The sequence below is a fragment of the Diadema setosum genome, chromosome 13, assembly GCF_964275005.1.
Source record: "Diadema setosum chromosome 13, eeDiaSeto1, whole genome shotgun sequence".
Lineage (NCBI taxonomy): Eukaryota > Metazoa > Echinodermata > Echinoidea > Diadematoida > Diadematidae > Diadema > Diadema setosum.
Genome location: NC_092697.1, coordinates 12,166,347 through 12,189,107, shown reverse-complemented (window position 1 = coordinate 12,189,107; position 22,761 = coordinate 12,166,347). Strand labels below are relative to the sequence as shown.

At 39.6% G+C, this 22,761-nt stretch overlaps 1 protein-coding gene across 1 annotated transcript in view; it reads right to left on the bottom strand.

The window, feature by feature from the left end:
- Positions 1 to 22,761, bottom strand: part of LOC140236740 (pikachurin-like) — a 151,718-nt gene that overhangs the window by 55,083 nt on the left and 73,874 nt on the right. Inside the window, exon 3 of the mRNA XM_072316667.1 lies at positions 9,927 to 10,196. Within this exon, the coding sequence (XP_072172768.1) occupies positions 9,927 to 10,196 (270 nt within the window). The remainder of the gene's footprint in view (positions 1 to 9,926; positions 10,197 to 22,761) is intronic.

Genomic DNA, 22,761 nt, shown 5'->3' with positions numbered 1-22,761 from the left:
GTTAGAGTACGTGTCCGTGTTGGAAACAGATGACGTACTGATCAAGGAAGGCTTATGCGAGGCGCTAGATCTCTCCCTCGTACATCCGATATCCCCAGAGCCGTTTCCACTTCCGGGTTTGTGCGATCGTGATCGCGATCAACAAGATATTTGATATCGATAGCAAAAAAAAAATAAAAAAACATGGGGTCGGCGGAATTTTTAGGGTCGGGCGGGTTACGCCAATGCAACAATTTTTTTGGGGGGGCCTTGGGACATTGAGATTGTACATCACCAACTAGTACTGTAAAAGTGTGTGGGGGGGGGGGTTTCGGTGAGTAATTTTTTGCGCTCAGATGGGTAGGATCAATTTTGCATGTTTTTAATTCTGCGGAATAAAAATATAAATTACAATTATACAATCATTACAAGCAATACATTTGCTTGCTTTTATTTTTGCACCAGTTTCATACCGCGCGAAATGCGTAGAAATTTCCACACTGCCAAAATTTCAACTAATACAGTACATCTAGGCATTTGTGGGGGATAGACAGGAAGCTTGGGGGTGTGGAAAGCCTAGCTGTTCTTACCATATCCACCTGAACGAGGCCTACTCATACAGCCTGCAAAGGAAAGAAGCTATTGAAATCTTGTTTGTGCATAAATGGCTGCATCCCATGTAAAATGACTGTGACCATCCATCATGATCACCGTCTTTGCCATTCCTCCCCCCCCCCAAAAAAAATGGTACAATTTCAATGAAATGAAACAAAGCTGAGGAGAGTCTTTATCTTGATATCAAGAATCTCTCATGTCAACATGACCCATGGTGAAATGATGTAGAGTAGGAAAAAAAGACATCCTCTGGGGAAAATGATCCTTGTGATGTCCATACAGTCAACCACTGATTTTTTTTTTTTTTTTTTTTTGGGGGGGGGGGGTGGGGGAGATGGGGTGGGGTAGGGGTGGAGGTGGGGGAGGGATGGGGGACGTTTGTCTGAATAGGAATGATGATATGTGGAAGTGGCCTTGAATAAATTGCATTGTTATCTGTACATATGTATATTGATATTTACTGGGAATTAATGTCACTGAACTGAGATAGACTGGAAAACTGAAAATAAATCTGGCAAAAAAAGATCAAGATTTGCCAAACTTTGCAGGTACACAAACTCATTTATCAGGACAGGGAGCCTATGGCTACCATATCTGGGAAATTCCCGATACAGATAACGCCAGACGTAAACTCCTGACTCACTTGAAAAGGGGGAAAACGAAGGGTATCTTTGACATCGATATTCACACTTCGCAATTCATTCAATTTGTAACGCCGATTGTGGCACGTCCACCGACAGGATTAGCTACAATGGCGTCAGGGCTGCACTTGCCTCATAAAGTGTCATCCGCCAAAAAAAAAGAAAGACAGAAGAGAGAGAGAGAGAGTAAAAAAAGGAATTTCCTTGCGGGGCATTTCGTAGACCCTTAACCTCCTTGTTACGACTGGTCGTCTTCCTATCTTGTCCATAAAAAGCTCAGAACTCATCCCCTCCGTGTACCTCCCTTTTCTCCCTCCCCCCCCCCCCATCTCCCCCCCCCCCCCCCCCCCCATTCCGTTTCTCCTGATCTCGTCTTTCTTCCTTACCTTAGAGAGACTGAGTATCTTTCCTGCCACTGTTTTCATTGTTCCTCCGCCGGATATTTTTCGCCGGGGGCGCCGCAGATGTGGGGTACACATTGTTTTTTTCTCTCTTCTCTCTTTTTTTTTTTTTTGTGGGTGACATGCATTTCCACCAAATTAACCTGCCATGAGATGCAGAGTGCATGTTGCACCAAACTCCGGAGATGCCTTGCAGAGAGAAGGGGGAAGGGGGTAGAGAGAGAGAGTGCAGGCTCGTGCATACAGATCAGTCTCAAGTAGTTTCTGAATATGCACTTTTCACGCTGTAGGTGCAGACTATATATAATAATTCTGTGTGCATCAACCTGCATAATGGCCCCTCTTGGTGGATGGAGAGTCTTTAATGTTGCAAGCACTCCTAACTGTCACAAACTTCACATCTCTATGAGGATGGCTTAACAGCGTTAGAGTAGAGCACAGCACCTCTCCTGTTATATCATATGCAATATTTTTTCAGTTTTACAGTGTATAATACAAAGTGGTTTGTCAAATCAATTTGATTTTAAAGGAATTTTATAGTTTTGGTTGAGACTAATTTCAGGCTTCTAACATTTTTTGGTGAGATATAATGAGAAACCTCTTATGAAATATGAAAGAGCATGTAATTCCATGAAGAATTCAACGTTTATAATGATGAAATTAGTTTTGAAATGGCTGAGATATCCAAAACAGAGCGATTCTAATAAGTGTGGGACCCATACTTTATTACGATCGCTTTGTTTTATTTTGTTTTTGGATGTTTTAGTCATTCCAAACCTGATTTTCATCAAATAAACTTTGAATTCCTCTTAAAATGGTATGCTCTGTACTGTTTCATAAGTGTTTTCTTGGTATCTCGCAAAAAGTTAAAAGCCCAATTCTCATCTCCACCAATACTATACCATCCCTTTAACATTTTTTTTTTCTCAATAACTGGGTAAGAAGCAGGCCTTTTATACTGGAAAACATGATTATTTGGTGATATGAAAAATGCCATATTGAGCAAAGTTAAAGAGCTTTAAAATGAACCTTTGACAAAAAAAAAGAGAGAAGAGAATACGAAACTTGAAACACCTTTTCAATGTGAGTCTTAACTGAAAATTAAGATTGTCAATCTAGTTTCCGCATTTTGTCCCTGAGCATAAAAGCAGCCATTTTTATCAGATTTTATTTCAATCCATGTTTTTTTCTTTTATGTGAAATTGTTATATCGTATGCATGAGGATGTTCAGGCAACCCATACCCCATATTCTACATTCTATAAAAAAAACCCGGTTTATGAGCCTTGGGCCTCAACACCAAATACGGTCTATACTGCTTTGATGCAAGTCCCCCTCCCTTAATGCCCCCCCCCCCCCCCCAAGTTTTCAAATATGGGCTAAACAATCAATACTGGTACTTGCTTTGAATGAAAGATATATTTATCGTGTCTGATCGAATTGATACAAGCAGATAAGGGACGGTGCCAATCCAAGCAGCATCTGCCACGTGACGGATCAAAGAGTGCAGAGCCGGAGACGGTGTCAGTTACACGACAGCACAAACATTTTGTTTGAGCAGGGAGGAGAAGTGGTGTCTAGGATGCCTCATTAGGACGTTGGAGTGAGCATCTCCAGTTTCCGTGGTTACATCCAGGTGGCGTATCCATCCACTGGCCTGCATCCCGATAAAAGCTTGACTGTTGGTTGGGGATGGAGTTTGTTTTCCTTTTACCAGCTAAAGATGATACCCCCTTTCTACCCCCCTCCCCCACCCCATCCAACCTTCCCATTGGCACACAAGACTTGCAGCACTGTAAACACTGCCCTCGCCTGCCCATCATTCATGGCGACAACGCCTGCCACTTGAGATATAAGCTCAACCAATACCAAACAACTTTGCTAGGAATCCATGACACCGCTATCTAATTTGGCAGCACTTTTGTTTTGACAAATTTGTTATTTGACAAATTAGATTAAAGAATAGATTTGATCTAACCAGAAGGACAAAAAAAAAATCATGTACGGTTAATACACCTAATCAGAAATGGGTATATTCGGTCTGGCATAAAAGATCGCAGAAATTCTATACCATTTCATAAGGAAAGATACATGAATTTTAATTGAACAACATGAAGTAAAACCCTTACCATGACAAAATCCAAGATACTTCATTAAAGATTAACAATAACACATCACCATTTGTACAAGCACCTCTGAATTTCACTTCTCATTTGCGACTTTTCAAAATTGAGCTGTCTACTGAAAAAGTAGATGGACGAGTTTGTCAACACCTCTCATTTAACTCAACAAACATGCAAAGCACTGAATTGGCAGTACGTTGCTCACCCTCGTTCTAGAAATATCCATTACTTTGATTACATTTCAAAGCTGCTCAGTAAGAGGAATGTCATCTTGTTTATATCTGGGCTATGGCTGGCATACATGTGTGATGGAACAGAGTCCCGGTTGTGAGCGCTCATTCTCACGCAGCATGACATTGGCAATTTCTTTCGTACGACTCTCTACCATAGCTGGATCTACCTTTTCAAAAGAGAATTCACTCTTTTTTATTTCATCTTCTTCTCAGTGCTGCCAGCATCATGGCTGCTGCAATTAAAAGGAACTGCCTCTGGTGTAGAGCACCTGGATTAATTATTTACAGCTTGGGCGGGGGAGAGGTTTATTGCAAATCCCGCGATCAAAGCGAAACCGGAGACGGTCTGGAGCAGATTGAAAACGAGTCGCCAGTGTCACGTCACTCTTACTCATCATGAATACCTTGCTCCTTAGATGGATGGCGGTGGAGGGAGGGGGGAGGAGGTGGTGGGGAAGGGCAGCTTTTTATCTGAATGGTTAGCAAGTCTTACAAAAATCCCAAAATAGGTCAGATTATTTCAACATTCATAGATATTTTTCCTTCAAGGTCAAGCTACTGCATTCATCTGCACATACACATAAATAATTCATTTTAATACTTAACCCGTTGAAGAAGAGTCTGGAGTATACTCGGGCAGTTCTCAATGGGAAATGAATGCATGTTGTAGCAATATCAGTCCATCCTCAATGGGTTAAGATGCACTTTGTATGTACTGTGTAAGATGTTGTATAAGCTTTCTGGCTGTAGGGAAAAAGTGCTTTTAATGTATACATAAATTCTGAACTGTTAGTAAACTGGTCTACAGTTACTACACATGAATGTGATCTCGCACGCATCGCATGCATGATTGATATATGCCAGACCGCAAGACTGTAAGCTTCAACACTGACTCATGCAAGATCATACACATACCAACAGCAACAACAACAGCATACATGGTTACATCATGTCAAGTGTTCACACGATTTAATTTACAGACCCGGGCACTCGTTATGTAATTATTAACTCGCATGTGGCAAGACAGAGATAGAACGTCAGAAGTGTCTTGTCTAGCACTTACTGTGAGGCTGCCGTGTTGAGAATTGCTTAGTTTTGAATTGCCTGGGAAGCTTAACTCTCAATTGTGATAAAATGCAATGAAACATCTAAAATACCTCAGGTGACATCATTACTCAAGAATGACATGTCTGTGTAGCCAGCTTCATAACAAGACTGTAACAAGCACTTTGTGTGACATTATGGAAATAAATGCTAACTTATTTACAGAAAACAGAAGGGGCATTGGCTTAACAGTTTCCTATCAAAATACTGCTTATGAAATTCTTGTGGTCTGGTTTCACTGTGCATGTGATATTTTAGGAAATGATTGAAATACAAACTATGAGCTAATAATAAAAAACAAACAAACAAACAAACAAAAACAAACTGACCTACATAATCTATACAAATCTGTCTGCCAGTCCCAGTTAAAGGCATAATTTACCATTTGCAGATGAAACAACAACCCAGTATTAGTGCTTTAAAATAGTTCTAAAATGTGAGTCAGGGATAGAAACAACCACTGTAAAAATTTGAATCCATATTATCGATGTTAAGTATTGTTAGATACACAAATGTGAACAATAGTTACAATGAAAATGTTTCCAGACTAAACCGGCTACAGTTATGGTTTATTAAGAAAAATACTGATATCTCCTTATTAACCAGGCTTTATTGCAAAAATTATATATGGTAGGATATGTTTTGTGATACAACAGACCTCCATATATGCATCAAATGTGATATCTTGAACATTTTTTAAATCACTGCTCCCAAAGGTAAACTGGATTTTTAAGACATGCAAAACTCACAGATGCAACCAAGGGGAATCAAATGAAGATAAATATCAAAGTCAACATGACTGTATTCTTGGGTATTTTTTTTTTTCTCAGAAGGAGCCATCTTGTTAGCTTTGTCACACTGGTGAGGGCAGAAGGAATGTTGCATGTGACTCTTCTGTGAATTTACAAATCAAGCAAAGCTGAATACCGAATGCATGAAAACTTCATTGGTGAAAAGAGCTCACATACCCAAATCAGCCAACTTGTTTTCCTACGTCATCAAAGCAAATACAAACTTGTAAAGAGATTCAAACTTGAGAGTTGTCATGTGGTCTTCTTCATAACTTGTAAGATGCAAAGTTTACAAACAAAATGAATTACACCTTCATCTACGACGTAAGTTGCCACATCATCAAAAACAAATAATAAAAATCTGTCATAAGATTCATATTTGAGGTTTGAAAGTGGTCATTTTTCTCATCTCTTGTTTGTGCTATGACAAAAATAAAAGATATGAAGCAACCTCGATCATACCATACATCATGCCATTCTCATATGTCTAAACCACAGATATTTCATTTCGGTTTTGCCGTCCGTGCACATACACAGATTCTCAGCCCCGTGAGACAAATAACCCAAAACATCAAAAAGTCATTTGTCACTACTATTTGCTCAGACCAGCTTTCCTTTACCGCTCTCTTTAGAGTTGCTCAATATCCACTCCGTCAGATGAAAGTCAACTATTGACGTTTCCTCCTTACAACATCCGATGCGAATCATTTCGTCGCTTCCCAATCTATCACAGATTGCCCCCCCCCCCCACCTCGTGATTGCAGAGCTATTCTGGGTGAAATTTGCGAGTCTCGGTGGCAATCACGCCGGGGGTCCGATTTGTCCAAATCATTTGCTCGCTGAACGTGTCACAGGGTGCCAGATTTCAATATCTCCGCAGTGAGCCACTTTCGTCAGTCTTCTGTTTCGTTTGTTCGGTGGTCCCTTCTCCCCTGGGTTAGTTGTGCAATTTAGTCTGCGAGTGCCACGATACCAGCGGCCCATCATGTGTTTATCGCTAACTGTGGCATCCAAGTGTCAGTGTGCATCTGGACAGGCATTTACCAAAACATATTGCTACTAATCAAGGGCGTCTACGAGTAGAACAGAGATAATACTGGAGTCCCGACTAGGCACAATATCAATGATTGTTCGATTCCCCTTTTTCTCATAGCAGTCATTGTGTAAACAGATCTTGATTCAAAGGATCCTTAATATTTTTCATGCCTCTGTTGAAATGCTCTGTACTGATTGCATGATAGAAGAAAACGGAAGTTTAATCTTGCTTATCTTCAGTACTAATGCAAATCACTTATCTTAACTAAAATTACATCATCAAAACAAAGGAGTATGGCAAAAACCAACATGTACAGAAAACATGGGACAATCTCTAAGGCGCACTTCTCTTTTCAGATCTAATGTAGATAGCACATGGAGAAATCACTTGCTGGAAAAAAAAAAATAAAGGCTAGCGCATACAGACAGCCATTGGCCTTCATACTAAAGCCAGTAGAGGCCTTGTCCGCGAGTGTCGCATGATTTAAACCTGAAGATGAGTCTCGCTTTCTTTTTTTCCCCCACACAAGGATGCATGAAAGTAATCAAGTCCTTTACACTTCCACAAGGGCAAAGAGTCTGCCTCCATCTGTTCCCTCTGCACCTGTTCAGGCAATGCCACCTTCAAGCAGGCATTGGCACTTCGCATCGCGTTCGATCTTCACCTGCCTTTACGATTTGACTTCCTTGCCGTTCTTGCTCCTCTAGTCACTCTGGATTCAGTGGGAGAACTGCATGTGCTTCACAGACATATTAATCTACCCTCATAACCACTAAATTTTGCTTTGTTTCAGAAACAGTGTGGCTAGGACATTTGTTGTCATGTTCTTATGATGGTGGTGGCATAGGTGGCGGCAGTGTTGGTGATGTTATTTGATATTGAAATTAACATCTATGAAAACCATCAAAAAATACTCAGGTGTGTTCACTGATTGGATGATGGGTTATTATATTTAACAAAGTAAGCAGGCAAAAAGAAAAAGAAAAACAGTAACAGCTATGTTTGTATTGTATAAATGTCATCACATTTACTGCATTTGCAAAGACTTATATTACAGCCATCTCACCATGCAGACTGATACTTACAATGTACAAATATTTGTCTTTTTCAATTGTCTTTTCCATTGTTTGTTTCTATAACTCAAATTTCAAAACTATTTTGAAACACTAAATCTCGGTTTTTCATTCAGCTGCAAATGGTAAATAAAGCCTTTAAACAAAGCAATTTGCCACTGTCTATCGGGAGTGTTATACTCCGAACATTGCAACGGGGATTTCCCCAAGCTCACTCTCACTGAACAGCCTCCTGGTAATTGGCACGTACGCATCATCAGTGGTATACATGAACTGTCAAATCTCCTCGAGTTGGGCATGCATAAATCACTTTTTTGTTTCATAGAAATACCTGCCACGCAATCTCTCTCTGAATGCTTCCAGCATTCTTTTTCTCTGTAATTCTGAAATCACATATTCCATGAAAAAAAACAAAAAACAAAACAAGAGCTCGATATAGAAATCTAATTCACACACGCACGCACACACTTGCAAATATGTATGTCCATATACAGTGAGAAAAGTATTTCATACAAAAATGTGAATGTATAGGGATATATGAATATATCTGTAAAATGAATAGAAAAATTCATATGTGCCACGCCTAAATCAATACATACATGTTCTATACACACATAACACATACATACACTCGCATACACAAATATGCATGTTTATAATCACATAGTGAGAAAAGGAAAAAAAGAGAGATAACTTTATACAGACAGAGAAAGGGGAGGGGATATAATAAAAGGATACAGTGAGAGGGGGGGAGATATAAAGATGTGGGGAGACAAAACTTCTGCAAAATCATAACTAGGCATTTGAGACTGTGAGTTGCTTGCCCCAGAGTATCACAACAGACTAACGTTGGACTTGTTTCCCCTCTCCGGGGCAGGCTGGGTAGCCCAAAGACGATGATTTGGGAAGCACTTTCAATGATCCAAAAAATTAAACACAGCCCCTAAAAGGTTGGGGGGTAAGATCAAGTGGTGAAACAACAATATTTATTGTTTTGCAAGCAGGATTCCGTGTTCAGGGGCGGATCCAGGAATTCCGGAAAGGGGGGTGCAAAATAAAAATAAAATAAAGGGGGCGCATGCACCCCTTTCCTTTTTTTTTTTCCTTTTTATTTTAACAACAATAAAGGGGGCCCCCGGTGCCCCCCCCCCCATCTGCCACCAGAATTGGAGAGAGAGATAGGGGGCAGAGAGAAGGGGGGGGGGGGGGAGTACCACATGGAGCAAGAAAAAAAAACAACAGATCCAGCACTCCATACTTCCTCGCACTAATGTTTTGACACCTCTGGGCTTCTCTGTGACCATGTCGATAAACATTGGTTGCCATGGCGAGTGCATGACGAGGCAGGACAAACCTGCTACAGGGCCCGCAGGGGGTGTCATACCAGGTAAATGATTATCATTAAATGACATTTTCACTGAAAATATACCCACGGGGGCAGGCCTTGGAAAGGCCGGTCAAGTTACATAGTCACTGTGTTCTGCAGATGATGAATTTTCAAGCAAGCTGGTGAGCTTCCAAATATCTTTTGCGAATGAAAATTGCAGCAACTAAATTTGACTGCGTTTACATGTCAGCTCTAAGTCCTTTCAGTAGTTCTGTATATAAAAAAGAGAGTTACGGCAGAAGATAATTTCCCTACATAGATAAACCTGCCAAGGTAAAAAAAAAAAAACATTGAAAAAAGCAACATTTTCGGATCTTGAAAAGGCAGCATAATTGGTGTCAGATATATATAACACAGAAAATGGAAGAAAAGGATTGATTTATAAATGCATAGTTGTTCATACACTCATACACTTTTTTTTAATTGATACTATCAAAATCAAATAGGAAACTTCCAAAACTGACATGAAAAACAAAACACATACACACACACGCACATACTCATATTTGGTATTTGTATGTATATGTACTGCAATGTGCCTTACCTTGTTCACACATGGCCCCCTCCCACCCCAGGGCACAGTTGCACATGGGTGTTTCCCCGAGGATGAAGCAGCTACCACCATTCTCACAGGGCCAGTCCATGCACGTCAGACCAGCCTGCTCGATGGGTTCGGTCGGGCCTGTCGTGGGATCCAGTTCCGCGTCGGGATCGACCCCGTCGCCAGAGCCGCTGCCCTGGCCATCGAGGTCCTCGTCGTCGGTGATGAGGGTGTCCGTCGTCGGTGGTTCGCCATCGATGTCGATCGTTTCACCTGGAAAAAGACCAAGTATGAAGAAATATCAAATAATACCTGGAGCAGGTAGAAGAGGTCACAGAAAATTTGTGTAAACTCTGGCCCCATTTCATATAGAGTTGACATGAGACAGCAACTCTTGCTGCAATGGCAAGTGTCATGGTAACAACAAGAATACTGCTTCCTGATAGGTTGTTGCTACAAGAAGTTGACATTCTAGCAAGAATTGCTACACTAACATCTTTGATGGAATGGGGCCCTGGAAGATCATGCTGCTGTAATGAATTGTTAATGAAATGTTATGAAATCATGAACAACTTTGAAAATCATTAAGTTAGTAGAAATCAATTCACAATTTTGAAGTTCAATGTGAGGTGAGTTTCCTCAGTAAGTGTATGCCAATGCACTCCTTCAATAAACAGAAATAAGAGATTACAGTCATGTGGTTACATATCCTATTTACAAAAAAAAAGTAAATAAAAATGCTGGCACCAATATGCTTCAGGGCTTTTTCCTGCATCCTAAATTCATATCTTTAATATGTCTGCCCATTCATCCATTCACTTAACAGTCCTGCCAATCTGCAAAAGAATTTCATTCTCTACATTTAAAAGTGTCGAAAACGTGGCTTCTCTCAGTCATGAAATGCTCTCTTTTTTTATTACAAATTCAAGACAGGATGGATTCCTTTCACAGCCCCTAATTTCTTCCAACCAGCACAAATACTCACAGAAATCTAAGAACTCAGAGAAGTCTGTGAAAAATAGACATTATTTTTTTTTTCTCTTTGTAAGGGTTAATTTCGTTTGAATTTGGGTCATTTCAGCCTCAGGTTATCATTAATACGCAAAATGCTCCGTGCCCCACTGGAAAATATGCCAAGGTTTCTTGTCTGATTAGACCGTCAGCATGTCGGAGGTGTTTTGATTCCGACAAAGCAAGTGTCAAAAAGAATCACACTGGTGTGTGTGTGTGTGTGTGTATGTTTTCTGCTCAGTTCTAAGGCTAAGAAAAAAAGAAATCAAATGGAAATCAAATAGAATTTACCCAAAGTAAAGATTTTGACCATAAACCATTCAAAATTCCCTTGTCTTAACCCATTGTGGACGAGTCCCGAGTACACTTGGGCAAGTGTCTATGGGATATGCGTGTTGTAGCAAAATCAGTCCGTCCTCAATGGGTTCATCTCAGTTTTTATACTGCCAATAGAATGGCAATTCCAAAAGGCCTAAAGAATTTTTATTTACATGCTTCTGATCTTCAAGTAGAAAAGATAACTCTTTCAGGAAAACGATTTAATGAATCAAACACTTCCAAGTCTTGACATTGGTGAGTTTCATTTGTGTTCCTTAATCAGATAATCCATTGTTCAAACAATTTTAAAAATGCAAACCATCTCTCAGATCTGAACCCATCATTTTTTTTTTTTTTACTGCCAAAGTTTATTCCTGTTCATTAGGGTCATCAAGAAATATATTTGAACTTGGTGACCCAAATCTCTGCACTTTTTGAAGTCCCTCGATATTACAAAAGTTCCACAAAAAAACTGATTTGTAGCTTGGATTGCCAATACCCCTGGAGATAAAAAAAAAAAAAAAAAAACTGACCGCTGGAGAGATATGGTGATAGAATCGTCAGTACCGGGAGAACAGATGCGTGGCATCACTCCACGCCTTCTAAAAGACTCGCTGGCTTGTCCAGCGGCCCGTGCCTTTCACCGCCTCCTCACCTAACCCATGCGACACGATCCGGAGGAACCCAACACGAAATGCAAAGCTCCTTACACCGTGTTTAGCCTAAATACTCCAGCGGTAGCCGGGCCTACCGCTCCATTAACTCGCATCTTGTCCAAACACTCCCCGCCAGGTCTTGCTCTGGCACTTGTCTGACGAAGCTATCATATTTCGGTCTGCTGCATTTTTTTTTTTCCAGTTCAGGTCTCATCCTGTTCCTATTCAATGGTTCTCTGCTGCTTACAAGTTGTTTCTATCTACCCCCCCCCCCATTTTTTCCCTCCAAACCTGACAATTCATAACATATTTTTCCTGAGGATTACTTTTCCCTTATCTCTCCCGTCTTGTATTAATTGGTGCTACATCTGATTTCCTAACATGCGATCTGCAAAGGAACTTGAAACAAATGGCACAGAAGTTTGGAATGTCATTGAGTCCTTTGCTCCTTTGAATCAAATGCTATACATACGCAACATATCAGGTTATCAGTTTTTTTCTGCTTCCTTTAGGTTATTATAATTAATAACAATGGTAATAATTAACATTTCATTTTTCATTTAAATATTACAAACATTTCTTTCTACAGCCAATGTGATAACAGATGGACAACACCTCTCTTACATTTTGACTATGTACAGTAAAAGTGAAAATTTTCATTCCTAAGTAATTTTTGGCAATCCGTCAGATAAAATACATTTTGCCTACATCCTTTGTCCAGTTTTCTCATTCAACAAATTTCTAGTTGTCAAAATATTCCTGTGAAAATAAAGAAAAAAATATCCAAGATATCACTTCCTTTTGGTAGTCTATTTTTCTCTTCTACATGCTTCTAGCTATTTGCAGCCTTGATTTGACCCAACAACAAAAAAATCAAGCTGAGTCAAAAAGAAATCTATATCTGTTCATCTTATACCCTGTATTGTCATGTTTTAATCAAATTTTTCTCTGACCATCTACTAGCACTTTGTCCAACATATAGTTAATCTTACCCTTCAGCTCCATACTTTACCAATCTTTAACCCATTGAAGACGAGTCCCGAGTATACTCGGGCAGGTGTCTATGAGTAATGCGTGTTGTAGCAAAATCAGCCCGTCCTCAGCGGGCTAAAATATTTGAACTTCTAACTAGGGCAGCAATTTCTTTTGCATCCTTATGTTTACACCTATTATACTCTTTGCCGATTATCAGCCCCTATCCTATCCCAATCTGCAACCAAATCTCCAAACGTTCCAACTTTTTGATGAAAATCTCAAATTACTTCTTTTTTTTTTCCTTACTAAGCAGTCATTCAGCATCAATGCAACATGCTTCTATACCATCTCACAGGTAGAAAATCTTGCGCTTTGTAGTTCTGCATGCTACCAGAGATTTCCATGTGCCCGAAGCCAGGGAGCTGGAAAAATAAAAGTTTTGAATGGATTTCCAACACGCACCTGGCTCGAAGAGAAATAGTGCAGAATAGGTTTAGAGCACAACAATGCCGTCTGAGGCTGAGGGGGAAAATGGCAGAACACACAGGCGTTTTACTAACAAAGGACTGTTTTTCTATTATTCTCTCTCCTTGCACAGAGCAAGAAATGTGGGAAGTGTCTACTTGTGAGCTTAAATGTGTTGTCACTATGGCTTAAATCAACTCTCTTTTTTTTTTCCATTTTCCTACGGCAAGTCAGGATTAAAGTTCTATAATCACGTGCTTTACATATTATTCAAAAATTAAATTTTTTTGACAGATTCAAATCAGTAATATTTCTGAATGATCCACATTCACAAATTATATCCTACAGACTAGATCTAGTTTCTGGCAGATTGCAATCTAAATTTGTAATAAATTAAGGGTTAATCCTATATAAATTGCAGCCATGCTCTATTTAAATTCTGCCCTAAGAAAAAAAAAAACTTAAGCTTGACTCAATTAGCACTGTCTTGTGCACTGTGAAAACATCCATTGACCTCAAATGTTAGATACATAAAATGGGTCTGAATTCAGCACTGTTGGCTTACAAACTACACTTCTTATAGGACTGTCTTTAAATATATGGCCTATTCACACACACCACTGTGCAATATTTGGGAGGAGGTTACTTCGCACCAACATGGTCATGTAACCTCCCATTTCAGCTTTGGAGGACTATCAAGAATGTCGCATGATTTTGATGAATCAAATCCTTGAGGCATTTTGCTGCAGAAACTATAGCCTTACCAGCATTAAAGGTACTGTTTACCATTGGGAGTAGTGATTTGAGTTATTTCATTTGATGCATATATGTGTAGGTCAGTTGTATCACAAAACATGCTACCATATAAAAATTTTGCAATAAAGCCTGAAATATACGGAGATATATCACAATTTTCTGACTAAACCATAACTGCAGACAGTTTAGTCTAGAAACAATTTTATTATACTTATTGTTCACATGTTGTATATTTAACAATACCAAACATTAATTATACTCAGCAACCTTTTTACACTGGTCGTTTCTATCCCTAACTCACATTTTAGAACTATTTTGAAGCACTAAAGCTTGGTTTTTGTTTCACCTTCAAATGGTAAATAATGCCTTTAATCTAGCACCTCTGGCTTTCTCTACGTATCTCGCATTGGAGAAAAGGACCAAGAAATTGTACAACTCCATGTAACCCTCCTTCCCCCCCCCCCCCCACAAAAATACAGATTTAACTGAGAAAAAGGACTTTAATTATGTAAAATACGTTGCCAATATAAGAATCAGAGTTAGATTCAGAAAGCAAGATGCTTTGAAAGTTGTGTGACCGAATATACAACCTTATATGAACAACAAAGTTTTCAACAAAGTTTTCTTCTAACCATGAAACACTAACAACGATTAGTAAAAGGTGTTGTATAACAAATACAGCATAAAACCATCAAAATGTGGTTTGGGGGACTTGACGAGTTTCATAAATTTTAGTTTGTCTTTTCTTGAAAAAAAAAATATGTGAAAGACTTCTTTATTGCTAAGGAGACCTTACAATCCAATATTTGCATGGTGCTACTCCTAGCAAATCACAAACACAAGAAAAGAATCAATATTTCCTGGAAAAGTGCTCCCTAGTTGGTTGCATACAAACACACATTAGTATGAGCCTGGCGGGGAGAAATTGAAAGTTTTATTTTTTTTTTCTCCCTCTTGTGTTTTTTTTTTTTTATTCCATCACACTGAAAGTTGTTTGCTGCTGCCAAACAATCAAGAGCACGGCAACACGAGTGTCGAACTGAACACTCCAGGTGCTGCAATCGTCGTGACGCTTTCCGCTTTTTCATTTTTCTAAACCGCGAGGAAATGACAATTATGGATTGAACCCCAGAGCATTATGACAGAGAGATTATACGAAGGACGTAAAAAAGAGTAAAGAGCCAAGGAAATGAAAAGAAGAAACAAGGAGATGGTTAGATGGTTGATGTGCCCCACTTATGTACCTCTGAAGATTCAAACAAGAGAAACAAAAAAGATGTACAAGAGAAGTATATAAAATCACAATCATCTAGGGGGTCTCTTCTCTCTCTCTCTCTCTCTCTATCTCTCTCCCTATTTGTATATCTCTCTGCCTCTCTTTCTCTCTTCTTTAGCCATTTTCTCTCAAAGTTTTATTTTCTCCCATTTGGCCTCCGAGAGTGTGGTTAATCCACCCGAGGTATCTTCAGTTGCCGAGCTTGTAACCAAGTTACGCAGCAATTACAGGGCCGTCTGCCACATGAGGCCTGCGGCTTTTCGCCCCGAACGATATCAACCTACAGCGGGCCATCGATCCTCCGCAAATTGAAGCGGTGGGTTGGGGGGACACTGCATCTATGGGCAGAGCAGCGCTGCGTTGCAACTCTCCTTCCCGTCGCGTTTCAGAGGAAAGTTTCCGGGGAAATGATGCACCAACGTGGGTAAAAACTCACAACCTTTTTTTGATTTCTTGGCCACAGCTGCCAAAGATTGGAAAGCCCACTTAATAAGAGAAATTGTCTGGCACTATCTTTTAGAGGTGATAAAACTACCAAATATTTATCAGACTTGTGACTGTTTGACACTGAGGAGGAGATATGCACTACAGGAAACCTGTTAAGAGTGTTATAACTGCACAGACACAAGGTTGCCCAGCTGGGTAGTGCTAACTTTGGTTGTTATCCGTCGCAATAATATCACTAATTCTGTTCAATGGTTTTTTTTTTCTCTTTTTCTATACAGACAGAGCATTGATTTGTCTATTCTTTGGGGGGGTGAGGGGAGGGGTTTAACTCACTTCTATGCTCTTGTCACACAAGAGAGACCACACAGTTGCTACATCATTCAAATGCTGTTGATGGTAATTTAATTTCCTTTCAATGATTCACATGCTCAACCTTGACTTTCATAACCTTATTACAAATTTGATTATTTTTCCTTTCAAAATACTAAGTCCTCCTTAACAAAAAGATGGACAAATATCTTGCACTGATCAGCTCAAACATTGAAAAAGTTTTTTTTTTTTTCACACATAAGGGAAGCAACAAAGAGAGATCTCATCAGCCGACACATAGCATATGATTATCTTGTTATGTAAACAAGTAACCATGTGACACTCAACAGCAAATTCAGTGAGCATGACAAATGCTGCCTAATATGTGCATTTTCGACATTCAAGAAAATGAAGCCTAAACTAACTTCTCCCCTTCTCCCTCTCCGGGGAAGATGCTACGACTGCACTCATGAGACTTATAAGAGGAGAATGCACTGTAAGGGGATGGTTGAAGTGATGTTGGCTGATCGCCATGGCAACGCCTGGGGAGCAATGTCCTCCGGTACAAGTGATGCAGCAAGCCCATCCCCAAGGGTGACACTGAATGTTTCATGTACAGACCCTGGCGGGTGTCTGGTATCAGGGAGAGTATCTCGCCAATGCCCCATTGAAAACACTCCCGTTACTCCCCCGCTGTATAGTAAATATCAGATGCTTCGTAAGAGCGTGAAAGGGGAAGAGCCCTCCCCCCCCCCCCCATGCTGCAGATACACTCCCTGAATACTCAATCTGTATACACAGAGGGTACTTTGCACATGCCAAGGGACAGCAGTGGAAACGAGGAGATGACGAGAGAATTAGCGGGAGCGACAAGCAAAGTGGGAAGGAGCATGGGAGAGGGCGACAGAGATTGTGAGGTGTTAAGAATTCGATTAAAATGCGAGATCTCTCCCGACTGTCCTCTCAATTCTCCCTGAAAGAAGTCTTCATCTGGCTTTTTTCTATTAATACCAACATGGATTGGGTGTAGTATGATCGTAAATGTATTTCAGAAAGAGTGTACTTTTGTATAGCAAGATATTTTCACGGCATGAAACTTTGGCCAAGTACAGCCAACAGCCTTTTTTGCGGCATTAAAATTTTCGCAAATTGTCACTAACATTCAATGCATTTTATAGCATAGACAAGAACTTTTGCTTGCATTTTAATTTCACAAACCTTGGCTCTCGCAAAATTTGAGAAATTAAAATGCACTCAAACTTTTATGGTTTTACAGTATACATTGCTGTAGCCACCACAAATACTACACTGCACATACAACTGATTAAGATAATGGTATACTGTAAACCAAAAATATTTGCAACATGAAATTTTTGCAGATTGCCACTGGCATTGAATGCATCTACAGTGCAGACAAGAACTTTCACATGCATTTTAATTTCTTGCAAAATTTGGGAAATTAAACTACACACAAACATTTCTGGGTTTACAGTATCCTGCAAACTTACAAATATTTATTTGAGTAAATGTTCCATCATAACTTCAAGCCTAAAAAAAATGTAGACGAAAAGTTTGGGAATGGCTTGAATTACTTTCTCATTTTCTTCACTTTGTCCCTATATGAAGCAAAACTGCCAGTACTTTATTATTCACTTTATTCTACTCCTGTTAAATTTGCTTATTTACAAAACAATTTCTGATGTTATTGTCTTTTTTTACAGTATTGAAAACTCTTGATCACATTTTCCTTGGCACTGGGCTAAATGTTACCTTAATAAAGACAAGGTACACATACAAGCAGGTGATTGATACAATCAATAATGCACCTGACTGGGCAAAACAGGCCAGTGTCCTTAACACGAATGCCTTTCTCAGTCAAGTTTTATCACCTTGGAGTTGTAATACGGTCAAGCAAAGATGCAGCTGTACATTGAAGGCTAGCCAAGGTGGTGCCAAGTCATTTACCACGCGCACGTGCCATAGAGGTGTGAAAGGCTTGCTGTAGCTGTGCATGAGAAAATGCAGATTGTGCTTTGGGCAAAGTACATGGTCCAAAGACTTTCATCTCATGGGGACAGACTGTATTCCCCGGGATGTTGCTAAATGGTGGTAAAAATTGATCTGTATCGTGTTATTTTTGCCACAAACGCCCCTGAGTTGTTTATGAATGTCAAGCAACTGCTTTTAATCCAGAGTGGGTTCATTCAGTTTGATATGAAAGTGAAAGGATTCAGTATTGGAATTTCCTATGCATTGTTCACACTTGCAATACCCCAACAACACCCATGGCTGTGATATTGTGCTTGATATGTTTGGATACCACAAAACAACCCATATTTGCTGTTCATCTAAATTCTGTGTTAATGTATTCAATATCATTGTGAGGAGCAGAGAATGCAGCCTTTTTTTTAATTCTATTTGTTTGCCATCATCGTTTTATTTTTCGGTTCAGAATGAGCTGCTATATTCATGCTGTGTTAAAATGGAATTATAAAATTCATCTGATGTTATGCCCTTGACTCCAAAGAGGTTCAGTCACACTGGATACATTCATTCAAGACATAATTCCCACTTCTCTCTCCTGTGATTGAACCATCTCAGCCATTTCACTAGCGGTGTGCAATCCATCAACTGTGGGAGAATGGCAGCCATCCCTCCCGCCACGACCTGAAAAATTGATGCCCCGTTGCCGTGGCAACATCAACACTCCTCTGGGAGCAGCACATAGTAAGAGAGAGAGAGAGAAAGTGAGTCCATGACGGAGGATCAGTAACTGAGGGAGTTGACGTAAAATGTCTAATCTGAAATACACATTCCCCGGTGGCATTTTCTTGACACAGACAAATCACACTTTACATTCATCTGCCTCGCCACAAATGGAGTGGTGAAGTCGGTGTTTTCTTTTACAACTTGGAAGTGTTTGACCCCTTCCTCCCCCCCCCCTACACACACACACACACCAACCTCTGCCTGCGGGAATTATGAAGAGCTCTATTAGAAGAGCCAACATCAGCGTACATATATTACTGGATATGGTTTCGAATTGTGAACGCCTGCTGAGCTCATATGACTATATATGGGAAATTAATTTCACATTTCACCTCAAAGTCATACGAGAAGTATACACGGATTACAATATAATTCCTGACTGATATCCCACAAATTATTCTATGTGTAAGCTTTCCCCCAAAAGTTGTTTACTTGTTTCAAAAAGCACCACATTTGTGATAACCACTTTGGCATCTGCATGGATAAAAGCCTGTAAAGAGATAGTTCTTATTCTTACTATACTGAAGACCTTCCATACACAACTTACTCTTATTGGAAGAAATGTAAATATCATTCTCCTAAAATTGTTCTGCAACCAAAACTCCTCAATTGCATTTTGTATAATCCAAGGGAATTTAAAAATTACTACAGAACAATGCTGTCAATATCTAAAGATGGCCACATGTGCCTTTGTAAGATTTTCAAAATAACTTTCACCATGCTGGGGGAAAAAAAGTGTACTGTAAAGCAAAATATTTCTGCGCAATGAAATTTGCATGAATTGGAGATGAGGGCCTTTTTCGTGGTGTATAATTTTTGTGAATTGTGACTGGTATTCAATGCACACAGGGCAGACAAGAATTTTTGCATGTATTTTAACTTTGCGAATCTTGGCTCTCATGAAACTTGTGAAATTGAAATGCATGCAGATATTCTTCATTTTACAGGAAATATTGGCAAGGTTCATATCTACAGTAGATTTTGAATACATCATTGCCTGAGAACCAAAAGGGCATTAGCATACTCTAGGGGGTATCAAGTTATTGGTAAAGCTCAGTCTCCTCTACATTATGGTCTTAATACCATCAAATAATTTCCATATTCAGTAAAATGTTAAAATGCAAAACAACAAGGGCGCTATTTTACCACATAGTTGGAACAATGCTTATAAATCTACCCACTTTTAATTTAATAGATTTTTATTTCATAAAAATTGATTGTTTCATTTTAAATCATAAATGCTCACATGTTAGAATGTGATAGCACCCTTCTGATTCCCAGCTGCGGGCATAAGCAGCCTCCTGAGAAAAGACGGTAGAGATAATTAGAGTAATTACAGCTACACTTCAGACATAGCCATACTAAAAGAAGAGGTTATATTATTACATGTTACAGTGTGTATCTGAGTGATGTGAAAATTGCACTTTTATTTAAAGAAAATATTGTGAAACTATACAAGTGGCGACTTGCACCACAGAACAAAATAACAGGTTGTCAAATTAGATTTTTAAAGTTCAGATCTGACTTGTCAAGGGGAAATCAGCTTTGAAATGATGCATAACTCATTAAGTTTGGGTGATCCTTCATAACCGAATTGATTGAAAAACCTTACCTCTCGACGTACTACTTTGAAGAAAACACATGGCTTGGAAGTAATGAGTTCATTGATCAATTTCATTACTGACTTTCTATGAAAGCAAATTCTGATCATTAAGTTCTTTCAATTTCCATGTAATTGTTATTTCCTTTGCAAATTTATGAAAAAACAAAACAAAACAGAACTTTCCAGACTGACTGTCTACTGTAATCTCCTAGGTTCCCTTTTCCAAGTGCTCAATTTCACAAAAATTAGCCGCAATACATTGATCTGTTTTGTGCAGATATGTGAAAATCAATTCTATCATGGCTGTCTATGAGAATGCCGGAATTCCGAAGCCTTTAAGCTCTTTTCCCCTACGGTATTAATTAGTTAGCAATATATATGACGGTGGCCTTCGTATTATTGACAGCTCCCTGTGCAGACCGCCACCCCCCCCCCCACCTCCCCCTCACTTGAGCTCATTCTTTCCTGTGTATTCACAAATTAACTGTTATACTCGCATTGGCAGGCTCTGCGTTCTATCGATTCCCAACACTTGAAGTGGGCCTAATTGCTGTTTTGTGCACCTCACCACGGCCCTGAAATTGAGTTTTTATTGTTTGCCTCTTGTAAAGCGGACCTTGCGATGAGGGCGGTGATCGAGCTCGCCAGTGTCGTCTGGAAGCGCCAAGGATAAAAAACGAGTTCCAATATGACTGCATCACTTTTAATCACTCGAAGGGTCATAGGAAGATGATGAGGCCCATCTCTTGTTACAGTAAGCTGATACACATCTCAGGGAGGGTATGGCAATCTGTAGAAAAAGCAATCAATGCCTGGAGAAACTTCAAATATCTATCTATTTGTTTGTCTTTTTTTCCGGTCTTCCAAGGCCTTCTACCTTCCCCCCCCCCCCCAAAAAAAAAAAAAAAAAAAAAAAAATCTACATCCTCGGAGGAAGACAATCTCATCAAAATTATTTCATTAATTGCTTCTGTTCATTTTTTTTTACATCCATCTCATCTTTTTCATCTTCAAATACTCCATTCTACAAGCGAGGCATGCTAGAATAATTATCTTCTTTCCTACTTGCCCAAATCAAGTAGCAAGGCAAGTGTCTGATACATCTACCTAGTGGGCAAGCCCCCTTACACCGTTTTTATCAGACAACAGATTTTGGTTGACTACATGAAATAGCTTACAGTAGGCCTACAGATTTCCTTGATGACTTCTGGGTAAAAACATGATCTCAAAAAGTTTCATCTTCTTCTTTTACGTGAAATAGGGGAGGGGAGGGGTTTGCATTGCCTCTTTGAATAAACTTTCTTGCCAGACTTTGTGATTGCATGGACTTGTGTTGCCAATTTGCAGATCATGCACTGCTTTGCCTTTGTTGCTAAGGGTGTTTTTTTTTTATGTATAGAAAACATCACATATGACATTCTCATATATATCACCACAAGACTACAAAGGAAAATGGGACAATGCAAGAAATAGCTGGGAAAAGAATCTGATTGCGAAATCCCACAATGGCACGGGATTGAAATATTTCATGATTTGAGGGAGAAACCCCTCAAAATATTCTTGGGTAAACTTTTTAAACTGAAGTTACCAGACAAATAGTAATGGAGCCTAAAGCTGAGATTGAAATGGGTAAGGACCGTGCTTTCTGGAGAAAAAAAAAAAAAGAAGATGACACTATTTGTTACTTGGCTCCATGCCTTCTTAAAACCAACTGGGATAAAACAATGCGTGTTACCATAACACAGCCACTCTAGCTGTTGCTAAACAGACTCACACCCACTCACACCCACACACACACACACACACACACATACACACACATACAGACACCCAAAATGAGGCGACAAGAGAAGATTGCGTTTCAAGCAGCTGCGGCAATGTTTATGATCTGCCTAATGACATTTATGTCATCCAATTATCTACCTGCTGCCCTGAAAGTAACCAGGCCCCGGATCGCGCCAGAGACGCCAATTAGAGACCCTCCTCTTGCTACCCTGCCAACAAAAAGAGATGAGCAAGACAACAAGCAGAGCGAGGCGGTTGCCCGGGGCAACATCGAGGAGGGGAACCCACAGCTCATATAGGTGCGGCACAGTGTAGAACGGTATTAAGAGTTGAAGAGTTTAAGATGACGATGAATCAACGGATGATTGCATTGTTGCAACAAACAATGACATGGAATTACGTTGTATGTCAAACTTTTAATCATGTTCTCAAGGTCGATGAAAATGCACCACTCAGATGAAGTGTAAG